At 47.3% G+C, this 22,570-nt stretch overlaps 1 protein-coding gene across 2 annotated transcripts in view; it reads left to right on the forward strand.

Annotated features, from left to right (window-relative positions):
* The window catches only part of IGSF3 (immunoglobulin superfamily member 3), a 98,007-nt gene that overhangs the window by 17,326 nt on the left and 58,111 nt on the right, over nucleotides 1-22,570 (forward strand). For both annotated transcript variants that reach the window (XM_074900619.1, XM_074900629.1), the window contains exon 2: nucleotides 10,043-10,420. In XM_074900619.1, coding sequence (XP_074756720.1) covers nucleotides 10,043-10,420 — 378 coding nt within the window. The remainder of the gene's footprint in view (nucleotides 1-10,042; nucleotides 10,421-22,570) is intronic.

Here is a 22,570-nt window from a genome sequence, read left to right on the forward strand (position 1 = left end):
GGGCCAAAACCCTGGGGTTTCTCTTTGGAGGTAAAGGGAGGCACTTCTGTGTGCTCCCTCCCTCCACATGTTTCAAACGAAGAGAGTAAGAAGCTTTGTTTTTCTTTAGGAAAAGCAGATTTAAGGGAAGGTAAGGAACGAAGTTCTCCATGGATCAGGAGTATTTTCAGAGACCTCTTAATGAAAGAGAGGGAATTTCTTTAATTAAAGGATGGGTACTAAATGCAGTTTCCTTTTGGCAAGGATAATGTGAAGGTGAGATTTGGGACTCTACACTCTTCTCTCCTGGGAGAGTATTTTAAGTATCCAGGATGTTATGAGGTGAATTACAGCAATAATATGGGCATTCAGTTGTTTAATACTAGGAGGGATTGCAGAGCATGCAGGAAAACGAAAAAAAGTGACATTAAAACATTATTGACTGTGAAACAAAATGAAGTTTCTTATTGTCTGAGAGTGAGTGATCGCACAGGGAGTAACGATTGACAATTCTGGGTGACCCTGGCTGTTGAACACATAGGACCTGAAGACTAAAGAACGATAATAAAAAGAAATACAGAGGCTGCAGGGCATAATGAACTATGTCAGAAATTTCCTGCCTAGCTTTGTCACTCAAACAGTTTCATTTCCCCCCACCTCTTGATAGGTTGGGAACACATACCAGCTAAGAGTTCAGCATTCTGAAAAGTGTGTTGATGCTTCATAGCTTTGGTACGAGCACGACAGTGCTGAATCTTTTAGAGGTCTGGGAGCAGTACTAGAGATGCAATGGTAAATGGTGCATCCTTCCATGTATTTTAAGAGCTAAAAGAACAGAACAAAACCCAAACATAGGAATCTTGGGAGACCTCACTTTTTGTGCAGGTCTACACTAAATCTTAGGGTGGATACCTGTGGTTACAGCTTCAAAGCTTAGGCTGGGAAGGCAGTAATGAAGCCATAGCTGCTTTTCATTGGAAAATATGAAAGTGCCCTGGGCATTCCAGCAGGCCACTGTAAGTAGATGCTGCTGTGTATTGTAATGCTTAACCAGACCTGGAACCAGCAGAAGTGATGTAAGTCACTAGGGCATGTATTCAGTGGGTGGTAGGAAAGAAGAAACTCCTGAGGATAAGACACAAGGAGCAGTGCAAGTTAGAAGTAGTGCGTGGGCAAACCAACGCTTCCTGCCTGCATATTCCCAATATAAGTGTAATCTGCCAGGGAGCTTCTGCTTGTGTATTTTTCTCATAATGATAAGGATAGTGATGGTATGGTATATGAAAAACATGCTGATCTGAGAGTTGGAAAAGGGCTGGCAAGGTTCTGTTCTGACCTTGGAGGAACAGAGATAGTTGATTAAATAGATTCACAGGATGAGCTCTACCTTATGTACAGAAAAGAACCTATAGGACCTCTCTGTTGTTCTGTGGGGTTAGTTGAAACTGATATCTCCTTTGGGAAATACAAGAATTGCAGATTAAAAGGGACCTTTTTCTCAGCATCTTTGCGGGAGAATAGTCAAACTGTAATAAGCAGTAGGTGTGTTAACACAAGTTGAGCCCCCAACAGTCATTTACCATTATGAATCTGAACCAGCAGGACAGTTGGCTTAGTCTTCCTCATACATCAGCACGTATTGTTATTCATCTTGTACATCAGGTACGCTTTGATTCACCAGCTTCTTCAAATCCCGTGTGAAGTAAGGAGGCTGAGCACCACAAGCTGCCAAGCTCAGGGACCTGTGTGCAGAACAGCTGCCCTGCCATCCTCCTTCCTTTTGTTAACATAGGGTATTGCTCTTTCCTCTGACCATGGGCATGGCTGGCTGGCTTCTGGATGCTTGGCTTCATGGCTTTTCAGAGTAAAGCTATACTAGATTAAAGAGTAGTTTCAGACTTTAGTGCAACCAAGTAACTTTAAATCTACTTTCTGATGGGATGATCAAGAACGATAGAACTGTAAGAGCAGGGAGATCTCGTGTCATGCGTTCCCCTGGGCAGGTTCATCTCCACCTTTGGTATTCCTGAAGAAGGTAAATGTCTGTCAGAGGGAGCTGTAGTGTGAGAGACTTCAGTCTCACAAAGGAGTCTCTCAGGTGCCTCACTTTCCTTGCTTCTGGGAAGTTAAAAATATACCTAGCCCCCATGTCCAACCTGAATTTCTGCTGTTTAAGCGCAAGCCTGTTGTTTCTTGTCATCTCAGTGTCCAATGTAGATAATGAATTATTCCTTCCTCCTTCCAGCATTTTTAGAAGTTTAAAGGTTACAGTAGTAGAGATGATCTGTGGCTCAAGAATATGCTGTTCTAAGGTGGTGTTAAAACCAGCGTATTTTAACATGCCCAATTGTAGACACAAAGAAGGAGCAGTTAGAGGAATGTGACATCCATATAGTGTGAGGTTTGCTTAAAAAAAATCTTAAAAAATCACAAGGGCAGATCACATTTAACACTGTGCAGCTGTAGAATAGCAATGCCGTACTGGGAAAAGTAAGGAAGTCGTCTGTCAATGTGAGGACCAGATCTGAGAAGAACCAAAGGATAAAAAATGGCTCTGATCTTGGCGAGGGAGTTGGATGTCTGACTGGATGCATAATTAGAGCAGAGGTACAAGACCTCTTTTGCAGTCAGAACTTGGGAAGCTAGTCTCAGGCCAGAACAGTCTATGGTGATTAAAAGAAAAGTCACCTCTTTCATATTTATTGAAAACATTTTTCTTAAAAGACAGTAAACATCTGCTGTTGAAGTGAGCGGCTGTGAGACGGAACGGCTAGCAGAGATGAGTGAAAGCAGTTGTGTTGGAAGAACAAAGAGCTTCATTGGCGGCTCCTGTCTCGTTTGCCTGTGCTTTGATATTTCCCCACTGATTGTGATATTTCCATACCAATTATTGTATAAATTGTTCCTGGCTGACCTCTCTACTTAGCCATCCTTAGTTGGCTCAGCAGTGGGAGGAATTTGACTGCAGAATGAATAGCTTTTTGAGTCGGTTCAGGAAGGATGGTCCATGTGTTGGGAGTGGTGGGATGGTGGCAGGAGTGGAGGGAGGAGGATAGTGGATCAGGCACTCTTGATAGCACAATTCAAACATCAAAGCAAAAGGGTGGAGGATCGGGACAGAGTTGTTCTGCAGGTGGCTCCAGCCAGCCTTGCAGTACAGTGAATTCTCTTGGCTTAACAAAAAATACACCAATCAAAATACTGTATTTTCCCAGAATGGGGCTTTACAGTAATGGGGGTGTGTGTCTGTGTGTGTGTTAACCACATGTTTTCTTCTGATAGCATTGTTTTTTTCCATCTGGCAGCAGGTTGCAGTGTACAGAGATTGTCCCTGCTGTGACTCACTTAGGCAAAAATTAAGCTTGATCCTAATTTTTATTTGTGCGTGTTAACGGGAGACTTCACAGAATAGCAGGTGCATGTTGCTAAAAGATTTTCTCTTGTTTTAGTGTTGCGTGTTGGGGCAGAGTCTCCTCCCGTAGAGATTATGTTAGTCTTCAACCGATGAAAAATAAGATGGCCACTTGGGGAAGTGTTCTCAGTGGCTGGACAACAATGAGCTTGGAAGAGTCTTCTTGAAATGAAACACTGTTTTGTGGATATCAGTCCATCCTTTTTCTCTGGACTCCACAGCAAGGCTAAGTAAGGGGCTGGTCTTGGCAAAAGCCATCTGTGTCCTTGCTGGGGGACAGAAGGGAGAGAGGAAGGGCCATTCCCTGGGTAGCATCATTCCTGGGGGAGGCTGAAAAGTTAATCTGAATTAAAATAGAACGTAAACTTGGGAGGATGTTAACTATCCCTGAGTAATTCACTGGAAGCAAAGGCCTGTGCAGGGCATGATGCTCCTGATTTGGGGCAGAGAAGTGGAAACACTGAGGCATAGTGAGTTGCAGGGGAGCCCTGCTTGCTGCACTACAATTAACCACATGTGCCCTCTTACTTTGTGAAAGTGGCTAATGCACGAACTGCTGCAGCTCGAAGGCTGCTTCTGCCTGCTGTGCTGTTCCCCGTGGCCTGCTGCCCATAAACTTCAGGCTGTGGCATTGCCCCACAGGGCTCCGTCCTTGCTTGTGGTGGGATGCGAGTGTACGGGAGGCAAGGGGAAGCATCTGGCTAATACAGCAACAGTGCCCTTGGACTGGATGAAAACGCTGTTTCCTTGTTGTGGGCGCGGCATCCTTTCCTCCCCGCATGGTTGGAGTGGGGTGGAGGTATGTCTGCTGCCTCCTGTGGTGTTGGGCCAGGCTGAAAGTGCTGAATGCAGCCAGAGGAAGTCTGCTGGCACTCGCCTTGCCTCAAACCGTGCCGTGCCGTGAGTCGGAGAGCAAGGGCCAGCCGGGTGGCGAGCCTGGGCTCCTGCACCGCTTTTGCCTGGGCGAGCCCCAGACCTGCGAGAGGACAACAGGTGCCACAGCCTGTGATGCACTTGGCACCTGCACCTGCTCTTGGGTTGTGTGTGCCCAGAGCGTCTCTCAAGCTCGGAAGTAGGCACTTTAGCATAACTGCTCTTTAGCACTTGTGTCTGAATTGTCTTCATTACTAGGGACTTTCTGCCAGGTCCTGTGGTGTGCTGCAGATGCTAATTTGTCATAGCCAAATAGGATTTATGAACTTCCCTGCCCTTCCCTGCACACAGGTGCAGGCTTCCCCTTCAGTTCTGAGGGTGTTTTGGGGGAACCAGTTCAGTTGGCCATGTTCAGAGCAGAGATAGCCATGCTTCTAGAGAAAAAGCTGAAAATGGTGCCTTTTTTCACTTCTGTAGTCAATGCATAGTGTGCAGAACAGATGTGACCCATATGGGCTGAAGAGTATAACCAGTGATGACACAGGTTGTGAAGGGGCATGAAGACAGCTGTACCAGTTTAGACTAAGGGTCCTCTACCTAGCTTAGTATCACATCTCAGAAAGCTGTAGGTAGACAGCTGTGCAATCGTGGCTTGTTTTGGGAGACTCCTGAACCTGATGTCATCTGCCGTAGTCCTCTTTCAAGTACTAGTCCTGCCCACCTTTAAACGCACGTAAACTTTCCATATCCACAGCATCCCTCAGCAATGACATCCCCATGTCTTCTACGTGCAGCTGCAAGAACTGCCTCACTTGTTTGAAAACTGGATCTGATGAGGTTCAGTTGATAGCACTTGGCCTTTAAACTAGAAGATATGGTAACCAGTCAATTCTTGACCATGCTCTCCATGGCGTGCATATTTGTATAGACCTTTAACAGATCCCCTCAAAGTCATCTTTTTTTCCAGGCCAAAGTCCTCACCTGCTCCGTTATTTCTTGTGTGGAAGCCATTCCCTAGTTTTTATCATTGTCGTTGCTCTGATGCTTTTTCAGGAGCACTTATAAATTAAACAAACAATAGCGACCATGAAAAAAACAACAAATGTGTGCTGTGTATTTGTGCGAGTGACAAGTAGAGGAGGGAGAGGGATCCCTTTGGAAATGCTTTCTGTCTAATAGTTGTAGTGAAAGGCACAAAGTAATTTTTAAAGGAAATTTAGGATTAGCATTACCAGTTATTGACAAATAGTACTTTAGAGCTTCTAAGTGAAGGAAAACTGCTGTAAAGCTGCAGGGGTAGAAACATCCCCTCAAGCTATGTAATCCATTTGGTTTTCAGCACAGTCAGCCCTATGCTTCTGGAAGATACAGAAAATATAAAGACTTCTTTTTTTAATTGCTCTCTAATGATTACAGACCCAGGATAATACTCCTGCCAAGAGCTCAAGTTTCTCTTTTAGATTAAAGGTCTACTGAGTGATTATTGATATCTAAGATACCTTGATGCAACTTGCTGAGGTGCCTTTGGGAATGGTGCAGGCATAGCACTCAGAGGTGGTGAGAGTGTGTGTGCAAGAGGTTCCTGGTCATTCTGACTCCTAATTTTTATTAATTCTTTTGGTGTGTCAATTCTGTGGCAGAGTTTCTGTGTGCACAGCCATCCTTTCTGTTGTTATGCTCACCTATCCCTGGCGATAGGCCTTGAATCAATGTTCTCAGATAGAATTTTGCACAGCTGTTCTTCTGAAAGGTCCACCTCCTTCCTAAACAGTAAATGTTTGGCACTTTCTGAAATGGGGCACCTTCAAAGTATTTCAAATCGGGGACCTGAAATGACCAGTCATGTCTGGAAAACCTGAGCTCCGAGCTCTGCATGTCTCCCCATGGAAAGGTCAGATCTTGCCATAGTCAGCTGAAGTTGCTGGGAGAGGGCAAGTTTTGCAAAGACAAAGCATACTCGGTAACTGAGCTACAGCGCTTCTGAGTGAGATGCCTGGCTGGCAGGGATACTTGACGCTCCTTTCTTGCCCATCGATTGAACAGAGAGGCATTGAAGTTCTGGCATTGATATGACAGACACGCAAGCGGCTGGGTGACTCTTGATGCTGCATTTCTCCCTTGCCCTTTCACCTGCCTTTTAGAGCTGCTTTCCATGACATTTATCATGGCCCTGGAGCCTTCTGGGCAGTCTGGTGTAAAGGAAACTGAGATCAGGTGTCTCTTGGTCCCTGAGTCCTGCATGATCCCCTGCTGCATGACCTTGAGTCTAATTGCCTGGCTGCACCATCCCCTGCTGCCACTTCTTCTTTCTCCCGTGCACCTTCTGTCTCCCAGACAGGGCCTGGGAGATGGGTAAGCCAGGGGAAGTGTTGGGAGCTGCCTGGATGTTGTTTGGCTTGCTCTTAGCTCAAAAGGCTGGCGACAGTGGCCCTCATCTGTAGGGGATAAGGATCAGGGAACGCTTCCTCCTTATCACTGGGGATTTACTGCCTTTTGGAAAAAAAACAGATGCAGAAACCTATCATTTCTTATTAATTTTAAAGTAGCTCTTGGCTCTCTACCTACTCCATATCAGCCCTTGCATTGTCAGTAAATTATATTGGATTTGCAATTAAAAGCCAGCTGTGCCAGTGAAGTACCAGCCAAATGCCACCATAACTGTCTCCTGGGCGTCCTAGGGGAGGTGTGGAGCACACAGCTCCTCCTCCTGTGAGCTCTTCTCTCACTTCAAGAGGGAAAGATAAGAGTTTAAAATGGGATCTCAGGCGCATTATTTTTGTTAATCAGAACGCTTGCTCACTAAGAAATGCAGTTCTTTTCTTGATACTGCATGTTTGTGGATACAGAAATTCCCAGAGCTTGAAAACTGCCAAATGCCCTTCACCATGCAAAAAGTTAACCATTTGAGGGGAAAAATTGTAGTGGTGGATGTCTATCTTGGGCTACTTGTTTTTCTCCTTCCCCTTCTCAATTAAAATGATTTATTGGAGAAGTATCTGCTTCTGCTCTTTGGGGTTTTTTAAGTGTTGAAAAGCATTTGTGCCCATCTGTGTTGGAGCAGGACCTTGCGGCCAGGCAGGGGGAAGAGCACTGTGGATGTGCCGCTCCCTGCCCCTCTGGAGATCCATCCTGTTCAACCAACTTCTGAGCTTTTGTGTCTCACTTCTTGGAAGCTGAACAGCTACTCACTGCAAGTGGTAGCAAAACCCCAGCTGTTTTGTTCCTTCCATGCTGGGGTTGGGCAGGGCTTTTTCTGCACTGGCTTTTGTCCCTCAGCTGCTTGGGCTCCTGGAGCCAGAATGGGAAACAAGGAGCTCTTTGGCTCTTGCCTCTCTCACCTTTGGCTGGATCAGGAAGGTGCAGCAATCCCGTGCGAGAGGAAATAGGAGAGGAGGAATGTGGAAAGTGGGTCTCTTCCAAACCTGGAGCCAGACTCCAGGTTGTAGAGTTACAGGCAAGGTCCCAAAAACCATTGTCAAGGGAAGAAGGAAGTCCACGTTAATGCTGGCCATGAGGGTGGTCGGATTTGACATCTACCAAAAGGCTGCATGTATCAGGGTGCAGAGATCTGCACTGTGGGTCTCCAAGGTTGTGATCTTGCCAGCGAGCTTTGGAAGGGCCAATGCGTGTCTCTGATAAAATGATGTTTTTCAACTGGGTAGTTGGAAAACTCCTCAAAGAATTCCTGTGTAAAAAAACAGCACTGCATTCAAAGCCTGCAAAACAAGGTTGTGCACTCAGCTGAGAAATACCTGAATGGGTGTTGTGTGTGCAACTTTTAATTCCTATTGCTACACATTTGCATTGTGGTGCAATTTTGTGTCATTGTGTGCAGGGTATCTGTATGCTGTAGCAAGGCTACATGTGCATACAAAAATTGTATTATGAGCTGTCTTTAGGTGTGCAATAAAGATCTTACCCTTCCTGCTGCTTTAAAAACAGTTCACTTCAAAGGCTGTAGTATTTGCTTTGTCCTTTGGCCTTTATGGGGTGAGAGAAGAGGCTGTCTGCACCTTAGATGTGTTAGTTGTCTCTAGCAGTATCTTTCCCCAGGATGAAGAGATTGGTACAGTAAACAGTGGGGGAGTGTTTGCCTCTGTTGTTCCTCTCCCTCTTCATTTTGAACGTGCTAGCTTTCCCTGTCCTCCCCTTAAATCACATTATTTCATAAAGAGTAAAAAGAAACATAATTTGGAGCAGCAGCGAGCTGAGCCCAAGTTAATAGTTTGAATTGCACTCCATCTGTTCAGCTGCATGGCCTGATGGATGTGCTGAACCCATTTTTCACAATTTGTTTTAAGCTGGTAAGAACCGTCTCTCCTGGCTCCAGTCCAGGCTGGCTGTGGAGAAGAACTTCATATCTGGACATCCATGTCCAGAGGGCGGGACTGAGCCAGTAATCCCCAGATGCCAGGTTACCTCTTCCACCTGCAAGCTGCTGGTTTTTGAAAGGTTAAATTCTTCTCTGGGCTTGAACATTGTTGTCAAAAATTAGAGAGGGGCGAAAAAAGCCCAAAGTGCACAGGCACACAGAGGATGAAATTTGCAAACGTGATTATGCAGGACCTGCTTTAAATCGGCTTATTGCTGTTTTATGATGGCAGGCAAGCAGTCACAGAAGCCAGGGTGATTGGCCTTGCCATGTGCACATGCTGCTGGTAACTCAATAACCGATGAACACCCACAGTGGTCTCCAGACCTCAAGCCTTTGATGTAGCAACAAACAAGATAGATTGCTGTAATTTATCTGGCCCCTGGAGGGCTGTGCTGGTAATGTGCCATGAGCCCAAGGGCCAGCCATCCATAATCTGTGTAAAAATACAGCAGATCGCAGTCGCTGTGCTGCAGGATTGTCTTTGTTCCGTCCTGCACAAGTTTGTGTGTGTACAATGCATGGTACTGGGTCTCAATTTCCAGCAGCCAGGGGCGGTAAGTCTTAGTGTAATATGCCCACTCCCTCCATTAACTGTAATTGTTTTTGTTATGTACTAAATATACTCCTTCCATATAGACTTGGGAAGGCAGTGCTGGAAACATGGTATTTCCCTATATGCCTTTACAAGCGTAACAGAGAGAGTGGAGGTGTGCTGGCTTTAGGGAAAAAAGAATGGTATTTTGTACCAGCTGGAGTCTCCAGCATGTTTGCTGATGGAGGACAAGTGCTTGTGGCATTGCAGTAGGGTGGCCTGGAAACTGAAGGAGAAGGGAGTGTGGCCTCCTGGCTTGCATGTGGGCCTCTCTCCTGGTGGAAGACAGTCCTGGTTGGGCTGTGCCAGGAGAAGAGGGAGTTGTTGCTGGAGTGGGGAGCCCCACAGCAGCTCCCCGGCTGCCTGTGTGCACTGGGGTGCTGCAGAGTGGCTGCGTGCCACCTCCTAGTGCCCTCCAGCAGCAACCCTTGCCTGGATTGCAGGGTGGTGGGGTTGGAAAATAACAGTAGTACTGAAGACAAAGCCCTGTCACCTTGAGTTGCTGGTTTGTTGCCATGCGGTGTAGTACCTTTTTGTGCCTGGATTCTTACAACTACCAAAGAAGGGTTTTATGTTACCTCAACACTGCTTTTTTCATGGGGCATTTCAAAAAACACTTCCCTTGAGTCAGAAGAAAGCTGCAGAGTGACTGGGGGAGTGCTGTGCCAGAGCCCGATGTGCCAGCTTTAAAATGGGGCGTGAGGTCTTGCCTTGCCGAGCACAGCCATGGAGTGGGTAGGATGGGTACATCTCGGGGGAGGCGCCGGGGCTGGCTGTCGGGAAGTAACGCTGGGCTCCTCTCCTCCTGCAGGCATGGCCTTGGCCCAGCGGCAAGTGGCGGTGCAGGAAGGACCCCTCTACCGCACGGAGGGGTCCCACATCACGCTGTGGTGCAAGGTGAGCGGCTACCAGGGCCCAGCGGAGCAGAACTTCCAGTGGTCCATCTACCTGCCCTCGGCCCCCGAGCGGGAGGTGCAGATCGTCAGCACCGTCGACCCCTCCTTCCCCTACGCCATCTACACCCAGCGCGTACGCAGCCGGGGGATCTACGTGGAGCGGGTGCAGGGGGACGCTGTTCTGCTGCACATCACCGAGCTGCAGGACCGGGATGCCGGGGAGTACGAGTGCCACACACCCAACACTGACGAGAGGTACTTTGGGAGTTACAGCGCCAAGATGAACCTCGTGGGTAAGCTGTCCTGCTAACGGTGTGGCTGTGGTGACGAGGAGTCTCCCAAATGGAGCGTGGCACAAACCCTTGAACTGCTCATGGGCAAAGTAGTCTATATAAGCTGTCAGGAAAAACACCACTGAGGGAGAATAGGAGCAGAGAGCACATTGTGGTGTGAATTGCAGGAAATTACCGTATAGAGACGTAGGAGTTACCAAGCTTTCTCTAGTAATAAGGCCCTTATAAAGAAGAGACACCAGGCAGCATAGCCAGAGAGAGAAACATTTGAAGCTGTGCCTGAAAGCAAGAGGGACATGGAACTGATTTACACAGAGAGAGAGAGAGGGGGAGGGAGGCTGCTCCAGATGGCACAAGCTACAGAGGAGAGAGCTGTGTGCCAAAGGTGGTGAACTAGCTGAGTGGGGAAGAGCAGAGCAGTAACAAGCAGCATGTAAAGGGAACAGGAGGGACAGTCATCTTCAGGCTGTAACAGTGGGCAGTGCTGAATGGGTCCTGAAACCAGCACACTGATCACATCAAGCTGTCTGTAGATGAATGTGGGGGAGTTGGTTCAAAAACAGGTTCTTTAGAATTTGGAGTATTTCCACGGCACACCTCTGGCTAGCTTGTTTGACCTTTTCGAGATTCAGCTTGCTTTCTGTATCTCAAAATGGGATTGGGTTTGAAGTCTCTAACTTGGCTAAAGAGCAGTCAAATAGCTTCCATCAAACTCTTTGACTGAAGGACTCCTAAAAGAACTCCTCCTCAGCAGAGACACCACTCTAGCAAATTTAAGCCCGCAGACAGCAGGCTCACTTTTCTTAGGAGACATTCATGAGCCAGCAAGTCTCTGGTTTGGAAACCACTTTGGCGTTATCCAAGACTTGCTAGCCAGTCAGGGTGTTGCCGGCTCAGGCTGTGTTGACATGGGGAAACCCATTGTGAAAGGAGCCAAGGTGTGAACTCAAATCACAAAAGCCCTCCTTTGGGTTGTGCTTCTTGCCTCCAGCTTGTGTGCACCTTGGCTCCTTCCCATCAGGAGTGCCAACCCAGCCACTCTCCCAGGTGAAGCCCCGTGGCCTGGGTGCAGACTCTTATTTAGGTGCCTGCTTTCCCATCTGATGTCTGTGAGCCGCCAGGAGGTAGATGTCTGAATGCTATTTTCTGCCTTTTTTTGTAGTTCCGTGATTTGCTTCAGGATTGTGGTTCCCCCTTTAGTTTGAACAAGGCTGAGTCAGCGTTGCCACTGTAAAGTCACCTCCGGGAGTAAAGCCCATTGAAAACCAACACCCAGTGAAAGAAAGTGCCTGGGGGCAGGGTGCGGTTGTGGCAGTCAGAGTTTGCAGCTGGGTTGCTCTGCCAGGGAGCTGCACCCTGTGGAAACCAGCCAAAACCCCATGAGCTGGGGTCCTTACAGGAGAGCCCTTAGAGCAAGTGTGAGCCCCTGCGTTAGCTGCTGGCACGGGGTGAGCATAGCTGGCCTGTCTGATGGCAGGGCAGTGGGGAGCTCCACCGCTGCTCTCCCTGGGGCTGGGGAACCAGTGCCTGCCAGGTTTTAACTGTAGCTCAGCAGCTGCTTCAGAGGTTAGCCCAGGGTTTGCGGGGTTGATATGCTTTTGCTCTGTCCTACCCTGGCCACAGGGACAAGCCGCGTAAGGTTTGGGAGTCTATAGACACCTATGAATAATCTTTGAAGACGCTGGGCTTGTGTGTTGGGATGCCATAGAAAATTGACCTGAAGTACCTTCTAGTGGATGAGTTAAATCACACTGTGCCCCTTCATGGATGCTTGTGTTCAGAGTTTGGGGCCCTAATTTGGTATATCTTAATTTCTGAAAAATCACTTCAGAAGTGACTTAGGGTCACTTGCATTTTGAAACTGTGTATCTGCAGGTGTCCTCTGTGTTTTAACTAAACTCTGACAGAAACTGAATTTTCCAGAGTGCTCCTTGTGATGATCTGTAGACAACAAGCCCTTACAGAGGGCCTCCCCTCTGACTCCTGTTTATGTGAACTGGTGCTGACTTCAGACCCATCGGACCCTGAAGTCCTGCCAGGGAAATGGGCTCCTCTCTGCAGGGCTGAGCAAACCACATGCCTTTTTTTTCCCCGTCATTTTAGCTCGCAGCTACAGGTTGTGGATTTTCAGTCCGGCTTTGTTGTTGCAGACAACATGCGAGAAGAGGTACACAAGAGCTAAATGAGAGTTATTGTTCTCATTTCCTCAGAAACAGAACCAAACTTTTTTTTTTCTTTCTTTCATCCAGTTATGAATTTTTAATTGACTCATTAGATTGAGTGGCTCTTTTTTGGCCGCAGCAAAGCCTGGAGGGAGACAGGTTTGTTAGCATCTCTATGCACTACGTTTTTGTATGGAATGGATGGGTTTGGAGCAGTGTTGATTTTAGACTTGCTACTCTGGGAGCTTTGAGTTGTTGTGTCCTGTGGTTTGAGGGAAGAGCTGGAGAAAGTCTCCCCTTTTCACCCAGGTGATACAGCCCTGTGTTGGGGAAGCTGGATGGCACACTGGTGCAGCAGCATATGGGGCTGTTCTCTGCACCGGGACATTGCAGCTTGCAGCAGAGCAGCTGGAATGTGTCTTTGCTCCTGCCATCTGAACAGCATTGAGGCATATGTATCCAGGGCTCTGCAGATGCTAAAAAATAGTCTTGTGAGATTCAAAGATGTGCCAGTTGGACTTGAAGTGCCCTTCTGTCCACCTCATGAACAGCAAGCATGATTGGTTGTCCCTCTCACATTTTTGGTGTCTCCACTCAAGGTTCCTTTTAATTCATTGAGATCTTGGCCAGGATCTGGTACCACTCTGAGGACCTGAAGTCTCCAATAGTCTGGAGTAAGAAATACTCCCCAAGCACTCTGTGGGACTCTTGGGCATGCAGTGCAAGTGGTAATCTCCCTGAAGCTAGGAATGGGGTCGGTGATGTGGTTCGAGGGCCTTCTGCTGTGGGGAAATGTGTATCAAGGCTTAACCTTTTTCACCGCTCTTCAATTTACTTCAGTTGCTTAAAAAATAAGTCTTTCTGTATCTTGCTACCCATCTTCTCATCTCCTCCTGAGCTACATCACTGGGAAGGAGTTACACCTGGGCTGTGAGATGTGTTAGGAGGAAGAATTTAGGACATCTCAAACTGATTTGCAGAGGCTGGGGGAGGTGGCAAAAAAAAATGGGTGCAGCTCTTCAGGATGTTGTGGAACCATGGCCTTGTGATTGATTTATGAGAAAGGATTAGCCCATGTACAAAGTCTGCAACTCCATTATTTGCCTTCAGAGTTCAGTTCCCCAAGACTGACTGACACAAAATTGCTGAGGCTAGTTCATGCCCTCTTACGCAGCATGGGGTGAAAAGATTTTTAGGAGATGGGATGAGTGGCCTCCCACTCATCTAACAGCAGGCACATTGCCTAAGGTATATGTTGAGGCAGTATCTGCCATAGGAGGACAGAGAGGGACAGATCTGGAGCGCAACCCATCTTTGTTTAAATTAAGTACATCCTTCTCTAAGTTGACTAAAGAGAGAGCTAGACTTGGTTAGGCAGCTGATGTTGAGTGAAATGAATTCTTCCAGTAGTGGCTGAAGACTTGGATGCTTTTGGAAGCATCCCCCCTGGGGTTCCTAAGGCAACTGATGGAAATTTTGGATTTGTAGTTGAATTGGGAAGACACTTGGGCCCACTGAAGAGAGGAGTTACATAACTCTATCGATTAAATGGGGGATCTGGGGATCATCCACACCTGACTGGCAATTGTATCCTGGCCTGCTTGTTGCTGGCTGTGAAAAGTATGCACGTGGGCTGGTCCTTCACTTTTTGAAGAAATTAAGGACAGCAATGAATTTGCAGGTGAAGGAAAGCAGCATCCCAGTAACATAGCATCACCACTGGCAGGACAGCATTATTTTCCAGATTGTCATTGGAATTATCCCTGTCTTAATAACTTTTGAAATGCGGGCAGAAGAGGAGGTTTCTGTGCAGTAATTTAGATAGTAAAGCTCCGGGGGTGCTGTGCAATCTGAGAAACTGGTTTGTGCTTCTCATCTTGTGTTGATGGGTAAATAAACTTCTGTTTTGCTGTGGGGTAGACGTGAGTACATGGCAGTTACTTCACAGTGTGTGAGTCACTGCAAATTTGTACTCCACTATATCTCTGCAATGAGTTGTTTGTGTGCCTATACCCTTACATAGATAACAGCAAAGAGGCCCTGGTCTAACCTCCTCAGAAGCTTCAGACTTTTATCTCAAGTGTTTTTTTTTTTAATCTGTGCTCCCAAAAACGTTGAGCTCTTTCAGAGTAAGTGATTTGAGGGAAGAAATAGAGCTTTGAGGTTTTTCTTAAACAGGTAGTGACAGAGCAGGAGGAAGGGTTTCAAAGCATTTGGGGAGGTCGCAGCTCTTATACTCCCTATTTGGGGGGTGGCAGCTGTACAGCATTAATCCTAAATGAGTTAAAGCAAAAAAAGGAAAGGGGTTTGAACAGGGGAAGAGACCACAGCCTCCACGGATACCAGAGTGGGAATGAGCAATTTTGGTGCAGACTTGAGAAACAAGTAGCACTCAGACACATCTGTCTTTGTGGCCGGTGGGAGCTGCTATGAAGCTGGTAGTGCCTGCTGGGATGGTCACTAGTGTCTCCTTCCTGCCAGGCTCAGGTGAAAGGGGGGCAGAGAGGATTTGTGCTTGCTGGGTGCTATTCAGTGTCCTGACCACCTTCTCAGCCCAGCCACACTTCTGCTCTCTGCTATTTCTCACTGGTCTCACCCTGCCTGGGTAGGCTGGTGCCTTCATCTCTGCCCTATTCCCCTGGGTCCTGCCTGGCTGTGATGGCTCCCAGGGGCTGGGTGTGTTTTTTTGGCTGGCAGTCCCATTGTGGTGAAGTTTCAGCATTGTGCCAGGCTTGGGAGTGGTGGTGGGCAAGAGCACTGGTGGGCTGAAGAGCCAGCTGCCTCTCTGCCTGAGGTCAGTGCTGGCTGTGACTGTGCTTGGTGGGATCTTGTCTTCAAATACTGAGCTGCCAGAGTTGCTTGCAGCTCTCTGCAGACCAGAACTCAGTCCAAGGGTACTTTGACCATGCCTTTAGGAGCATGTCTTGTAGTGGTCCTCTTGCCCTTGAACTGTGACATGTAACTATATGGCCAGCTGCAAGACAATGCTTGGGATGGGAAGGATAGCTGTAGGGTGTGTATGAGAGGGTTTGGTGGCATGGGAGGTGGAAGAAAGATTTACACAGGGCAGAGACTTAGCACTGGAAGGGAAGGAGCTGCATGTGTCTCAGACAAGCGCTGAAGAGGAGAAAGTAGGCCTCTTTTGTTGAACTTGCAACCAAAAATCTCCAGAATCTCTCTGTGGAGAGCTAAAGGGCATGTAGCAGTCAAAAAAGAAAAAAACTTTTTATTAGCCTGTACCAGCTGCTGCTGCTTGTTGCTAGCAGCTTCTCCTCTTCTTCATCAAGTGCCGCCATACGTGATCTGTCTGCACACAGAGCAGAGGGAGAAAGTCATGTCACAGGACTGCCATGTTTGGGAGAGCACCGTCTGCTCCTGGGAACCTACTGGGGGGACTTGGGGCAAGAGCAATCACTTCTGTTCACATGGGGCTCATGGATCGCAGTGGCTGCTATTTATTCCAGCCGTCAACTGGTCTGAAGGTGGCCTTGCTTGAGGGAGGTGTTGGAGAGAGAGATGACAATCTTGCAGACAAGGATCTACCAGTTTTGATAGAAGTCTTTGGGGACTCTTCTTTCTATGTTGCCTCCTTCTTCGCCCGAGACAGGTGAAAGTGTTTGTCACTGTACATCAGCAAGCAGCTTGTGTCCTGGGGAGGCCAGGCTTTTGGAGATGAGCAACAACAGGCCAAAATTAAAACAAGAGCAGTTCAGGCTGCCCCAAGAGGTTGCACAGGCTTAATCTCTGAAGGGTTTCAAGACCCAGCAGGATCCAGCTCTGAGCAGCCTGGTCTGACTTTATAGCTGACCCTACTTGAGCCTGTAGTTGCACTACAGGCCCCCCGAGGTCACTTCCACCCTGAATTGTCCTATGATCCCATGATGAACCACTTGGCTGCTGTGCAGTAGGAACCTCTGTTAGGCAGCAGTTTGGAGGGAGGGTGTTTAAGGAAAGGTGAAATGGTACATAACAGTTATGTCAGTGCTAAATAATGGCATAACGTTGGTGATCTCAACCAGGTGAGAACAGCAGGGACCTATTGTACATTCCCAGATTCTTTTTTCTGACATATATTTGTATTTCATATGTTTCTTATTTCTTTAGAGTGCTTGCAGGAGTTTGTCTCCATTGCTTTGCTCTGGTGTACGAAGGTAGAATTTGGAGATCCTAAATTCAGATGTCTTAGTCTCTCTGAGGCCATCTCAGCAGCTTTGCTGCCTCCATGAAAAATGTGGATGCTTTATTTGGCCAAGCTGTCAGTTAACCAAAGTGAGTTCTAGGATTGGTGGTGTTGAAATTCCTGCTTTGTGAGTTTGCATTCATCTTTGCCTGTTTGGGCTCTGCTTGTTGCAGTAATTAGCTCCCCAGAGGAGTAAAATGTCCTTCACTTTCAAATTACCCTTTAGCTGACATTAAAATAAAAGAAATTTAAAAAAAAAATCAAATACCTTCTCCTAGGTGGTCCTTTGCAGCTAGACACAGCGTATTTTGTTCTTACTGTCCTCCTTTACGTGCCTAAATCTCTCTGTAGTAGCCTTGAAAAAAAAAATTCTACCTATGCTGCTTTGCTTTTTCTTTCTGTTCTTACTACAGATGGAAAGGGAGTGTTTGCTGTTAATGGATGAGGAATGAGGGGGGGTAAACATACTTACCTCTGGCATTTCCTATGTGCACAGCCTGGGGAATTGCACCAGCAAACCAGAGTACCCAGTTTCTGATGCTGTGTAGCTGTAGGGGCCTACAGGCATCGGGTCCTATCATGCTGCAGACTCGCTGCATGTCCCTGGATATGGCTCTCACCATCTCCCTCACCATTTTCCAGCTGGTAGAATTAGGGATAATAGCATACACGCTTTTCACAAAGTCTAAGCTAAATAATTGTGAAGTGCTTTGAGCTCCTTAGATAGCTGGAGTTAGAAACAAAGGCTTATATTTCAGCTCTGCGTGGTAATGATGCTGAATAGGATTCATCTCCAGTCCTGCTTAGTCATTTCTGATGTCTTGGAAGTATAGCTGCTTAAGCTCACCCAGTTTTGCCCTTGCAGAAGCTGTGAGGCTCGTAGGCGCTGTCAGGCTGAGGGGGCTGGTGGTCGGCAGTGCTGCGGGCAGGCACATGGGAGCCGGGCACAGGCAGCCCTGCTGCCCGTGGCTCCGGAGCTGGCAGGAGGGGCTGCTTCCTTGCAGCCTGTGGTGCCATGGGCAAGCATGAAGCCAGTCCAGAGGCTCCATGCCCCTTCTGAATTTAAAACTCCTGCTGGTAAGATAAAGGCACTAAGACCTGTTGAAATTTCTGGTCCTTTTTTTTTTTTTTTGTCCTTTTTTAAAAAAAAAATAAATTCTTAGCTTTAGTCATATACAGTCTGGCAATTAATTGCATGGGCTAGCTCTTCCTTGTGCTTTCCACTTTTTTGTAGATACCATTCAGGTTATAACTGAAAGCTTGTAACAGAAATCTCTGCATGTGTCCTCTCGTTGCTAGACAAGGTTGACTCATTATTTTGTGTATCTTTATCTCATCCCCTGTTACTATATTTTCCTGCTAAACGCTTCCAATTACTCCTGTTTTGTTGCAGTACACCCTTTCCTATTCTTTCCTGTTGAAATTGCTTGCCTAATCTTTACTTTCTTATTGTTGTATTACATGACATCACTTCTCCACTGCTATCTGTGTAGGAGAAACGGAACAAATTTAGGCAAACCATGCCTGAAAAAATGGCTAATCCATTGTATCCACTCTCTTCCTTCTTTGCTGTCTTTTTTTTTTTTTTTTCTCCTCCCTCGCCTCCCTGCCCTGTGTCTCAAAACCACAGGCAACTTGGTGGCGTGACATGCTTTGTGGGGAGCGCTCTCAGTTGTGGAACTGATTCTTTCTTTTATTCCCCCATCCACCTACCCATTTCTCAAAAATCTGGCATTAGACACATTTGGGGCACATCGCTGTATTCCATATGTTTTTCCTACATTGTCCCTTTTGAGGTAGAGGTACTTATTTAAATTTAGCTAGAGTGTGGAGAAGATTTACAATAAGAATATGTGTCCTTTTTTTATGCATGTCTGTACACTTGTACCTGTGCATTGTAAGGAAAAAATGTATTCTAAAATGCATTTCTAAAAATGTAAATGAATACAGCCTCAGGCAATTGCACAGCCCTCTGCTTGCAAATCTAGGCTGGTCTTTAAAATGATCCCCCTCGCTTCCTGACTTTCTATGTCTCTTACTTGTCAGAAAGGGAGGTGCAGAAGCCCCTTGCCTTCAGACTGTAAAGAGCTGCAGTGTTTCGCTTGGGTAGGTTTCTGTGCAGCACTGAGCTTGGATAATAAAATCAGACCAGTCAGTTAAAATGATCTTTGAAAACTAAAGCAGTCTTTCCTGCAAAAGCCTCTTTCCTAAAGGCTCGGAATTGCCCTCTAGTCTGCTCTCTCTCTGGCTCCTGCCATGCTTGGCTCCACTCAGGCATCTCTCAGGTTGATGGGACTGCTGCACTTGCTCTTCTGCCCAGCCCTTTGCTTCTTCAGTGTTGGTGAAGCTGGAGGCTACAAGGCTTGGGGTCCTCTGCTGCTCTGAAAGAAGGTGCTGCAAAAGCAACACTCTGCTCAGCCCACATGCCCCTTTCACTTGTCCTGCCGACTCTTCTCAAATGCTTTGCTAGTTCCTGGTAAAATTAGCTATCTGGTAATCCTAAATGTCTTAAATTATTTATAGGATGCCTCTCAGTCTGTCCCTCTGAGAAGAGTGATCAGTGATATAGGCTGTTTGTGTGTATTGCTACGTCTGGGTGTGACATGCTGATAGAAGGTAAAGGGTACAAGGGTTTTTTAACAGGATAGGAAAAGCTTTAGCTAGAAATCCTGGTGCATTTGAAGACCAGCTCTACCACAAGAGGGTTACTTGGGACCCTAGATTCAAATCTTGGGCTTTCCATCTTTTCCAAGGAAGTGAACTCAGCATCTGAGGGAGCTCTTTCAGGTCAGGCTTTGCTTGCTAATGATGGGAAACGAAAGGCCGTCTGGTGTTAGAAACAGTCTGGTGCCACCTCCCACCCTGAATTTAACATTTTCTCCCAATGTGCTCCAGGCAGCCCCCAACCCTTTCTTCCCCAAACGATTACATTTTCACTACATGCACAACTGAGAGAAGATCTGGCAGATGAGAAGAAATATGGAGCCCAAAAGGAGAGCCAGAAGGAGCCAGGCTGGGTCAAGCAAGCAGGTGGTGGAGCCAGCAGGCTGTAATGTGGGATGGGCAGTACCTGCCTCCTACCTCCTGCACGCTCGGGCAGCTTTCCAGGGGCTTCCTCCGGCTGTATTGACCACCCTCAATGGAGGGTGGTTATGGGGCACCCATCTCTTCCACCTGTGCCACCCCGCTGGTGATGGGTACCGGCGGGGCTGAGCAGTCAGCACGATCCTGGCATGGGGACCAGCTCCCGGGCTCACTGACAGAGCCTGTTGGCATTTCTGCCAGCCTTGCCAGAATACCGGGTGGCAGGGGAGAGGCACAAAGTGTGCAGGCTTCTCTGACTCCAAACAGTCTCTCAGTGTTAAATGGAGAAAGCAATAACTGTGAGCGCAGCTGGTAACATATGGCACCCGTCCCCTGCCTTAGCAATTGCTCAGTGAACTCTGAAAGTGGAATACAGTCCCCGTGGCTCCAGCCAGCTGCAGCGCTGAGAAATCCCACAATGGAGCAGACCATTATTTGATTACCAGCAAAAATTTCACGTTCCACATTGCCATTTTTCCTGCTGCTTCCCCGGGGAGGTTTTTGCTATGCTTACTCCTTCCTCCCACTCTTCTTTTTTTTTTTTTTTTTTTTCCTTTAATTCGTTTTCCCTGGAGGATTGCTTTATTTTTTTCTTTAGTTCCAGCCCCTTAGACTTGGTTGCTCTGCATTTCTGTCAGTCTGCTGCCCAGAGAGGCAGGGGCAGCTGTTTCTGCCGTTGATGCCAATGCTTTTCTTGTGTCATCCTGAAGAATAAGTAGGTCTGGTGGCAAATGATCGAGTCCCATGTAGTAGAAGGGAAGCACAGTGCCCATTGCTGAGCCAGTCTGCTTCTCTGCCACAAAGCTGTGTGCTCTTTGGTATGGATGCATGTTTTTTCGTTGAAGAATTACAAAACAAACAAAATAAAGTCAAGCTGGGGGCCAGCACTCAGGCAAACTGCGGAACAGCAGCAAACCCAAAAGACCCTAGCAGCATTGCCAGTCCTACATCAGATGCTTTTTGTCCTGTCATATAGGATGGCACAAAAGTTGAAAGCCTGCTGCTTCCATCCCGCCTCTGGGAGGGCTCAGAAGCATGAGTGGATCCCCTCTGATTCGGGCTCCTTACTTGCTAATTTAGAGATGTTGATACTGAACATGCTGGGGGGGGGGGGGAATATTTCTTCTATTTAGAGCATCAGAGGGTCTCTGACCTGCTTCTGCTGCCTGCTGGGGGGGGTGGGAAAGGGAGAGAAATACTTTGGTGCTCCAGAGGTAGGCTTTGGGTCCCAAGGCAGCCTAGTCGCCCTCCTCCTGCAGCCTGAAGCCCTGGTAGGACTGGTCTTTCCCCTTCCCTGCAGCTTTTGCCAGGCAGTGCAAGGTTTTGCTTCATGTGCTGAGAAAGTCTGACCTGCACTGGGACAGAGCTGCCCTTTAGTAGGGGGAAGCTGGGAGGAAAAATTCTCCATCTTGGTTCTGTGGCTGCCCTGTCAGTTTAGCCCTATAACAGTTTTACAATCTTTATCTGATACAAGTTTAAGAGGATTTCCCTTGGCGCAGTGGGATTATTATAAGTCAGAGAGGAGTTTCCAGCTGATATTCCTTTGGCAAGTATTTATTTTAAGTGGGTTTAACAGTATTTAATTTTTTTTTTTTTTTTTTTTTTGCATGGGTTCTAAGTAAATTGTTTACATTATCAGAGAATTAGAGCCTGGATAAAATGAAGAAATGTATTGTTGCTTTCCAGGCTGGGGGTGGTGGAAAGAAAGCAGCAGCTGGAGGTAGGGAGGAAAGAAGATAAAATAGTAATGTTGAGGGAAACGTAACATTATTCCACACAGCATTGATCAGTAATACTGCCAAACAGCTGTTTATAAATAGGAGATGTAATGGGAGGGAGAGCTACAAGGAACGTGAGAGTGCTGCAGGCAGTGCTGGCTCATCATTTGAGGAGGGGGTGGCTTCTAGCAACCATGTATCTGCCCCCTGGGGGTACCAGAGGCTGTGCTGCTGCAGCCTCCAGGAGCAGGGGAGGCTGGGAGTGCCCCATGCACCCTCCCAAGCCCTTGTGGGATGGCACTCAGTTGGGTTTACACTAACATATTCCCCTCAGTTTAAGGTTTTCATGCCACCTTCAGAAAAGAAGAGCAGTGGCGACCCTTGATATTGGGAAGGCTGTGTGTATAGGAGAAAAGTCTCCTTTCAGGACACACATGTGCTGTTTCTTTATCCTCTGCATCCCTCCAGCAGGATTTATTGACAGCAGAGCGCTCTGGAGCTGGATGTGTGTGCACACATCCAGGAGCCATGCTGGCTTAGTGAGAGCTGCCTTCTGGCTGCCTGCACTGGAACAGTGTCCACAGTCCTTGGAGTATTTCAGAAGATGCTAATGGGATGGGATTAGCTGCCCCGCTTGCCCTTGCCATCAACAAGAGACATTTCTAGAGAGCCTACAAAGAAGAGCAAAGTCAGAGCTAAGTGGGGAACCTGAACAAAGGCGCTTTTGAATGCAGGGAAGCATGATTTTTTACCCTCTGGCCCGGAGGCAAGAGGTGGGGCTGCTCTGTTCCCCATTTAAAATCTGAATGAGTTTGTGCCTTAAGGGACCGTCATTGGCTGAGTTGCTACTAATGGGCTGGATGCCCTTCAGTGTCCAAGCTCTGTCCTACCTCTGTTCCCTGACACTGTGTTTCAACATATTGTGTCCTTTAGGGCTTTATTCCTTACTGTGTACTAGTTAAAATTATAATTTAGGGCTCGGCAAAGAAATGCTGTAGCTAGGGAT

The sequence above is a fragment of the Athene noctua genome, chromosome 1 (assembly GCF_965140245.1).
Source record: "Athene noctua chromosome 1, bAthNoc1.hap1.1, whole genome shotgun sequence".
Taxonomy (NCBI): Eukaryota; Metazoa; Chordata; class Aves; order Strigiformes; family Strigidae; genus Athene; species Athene noctua.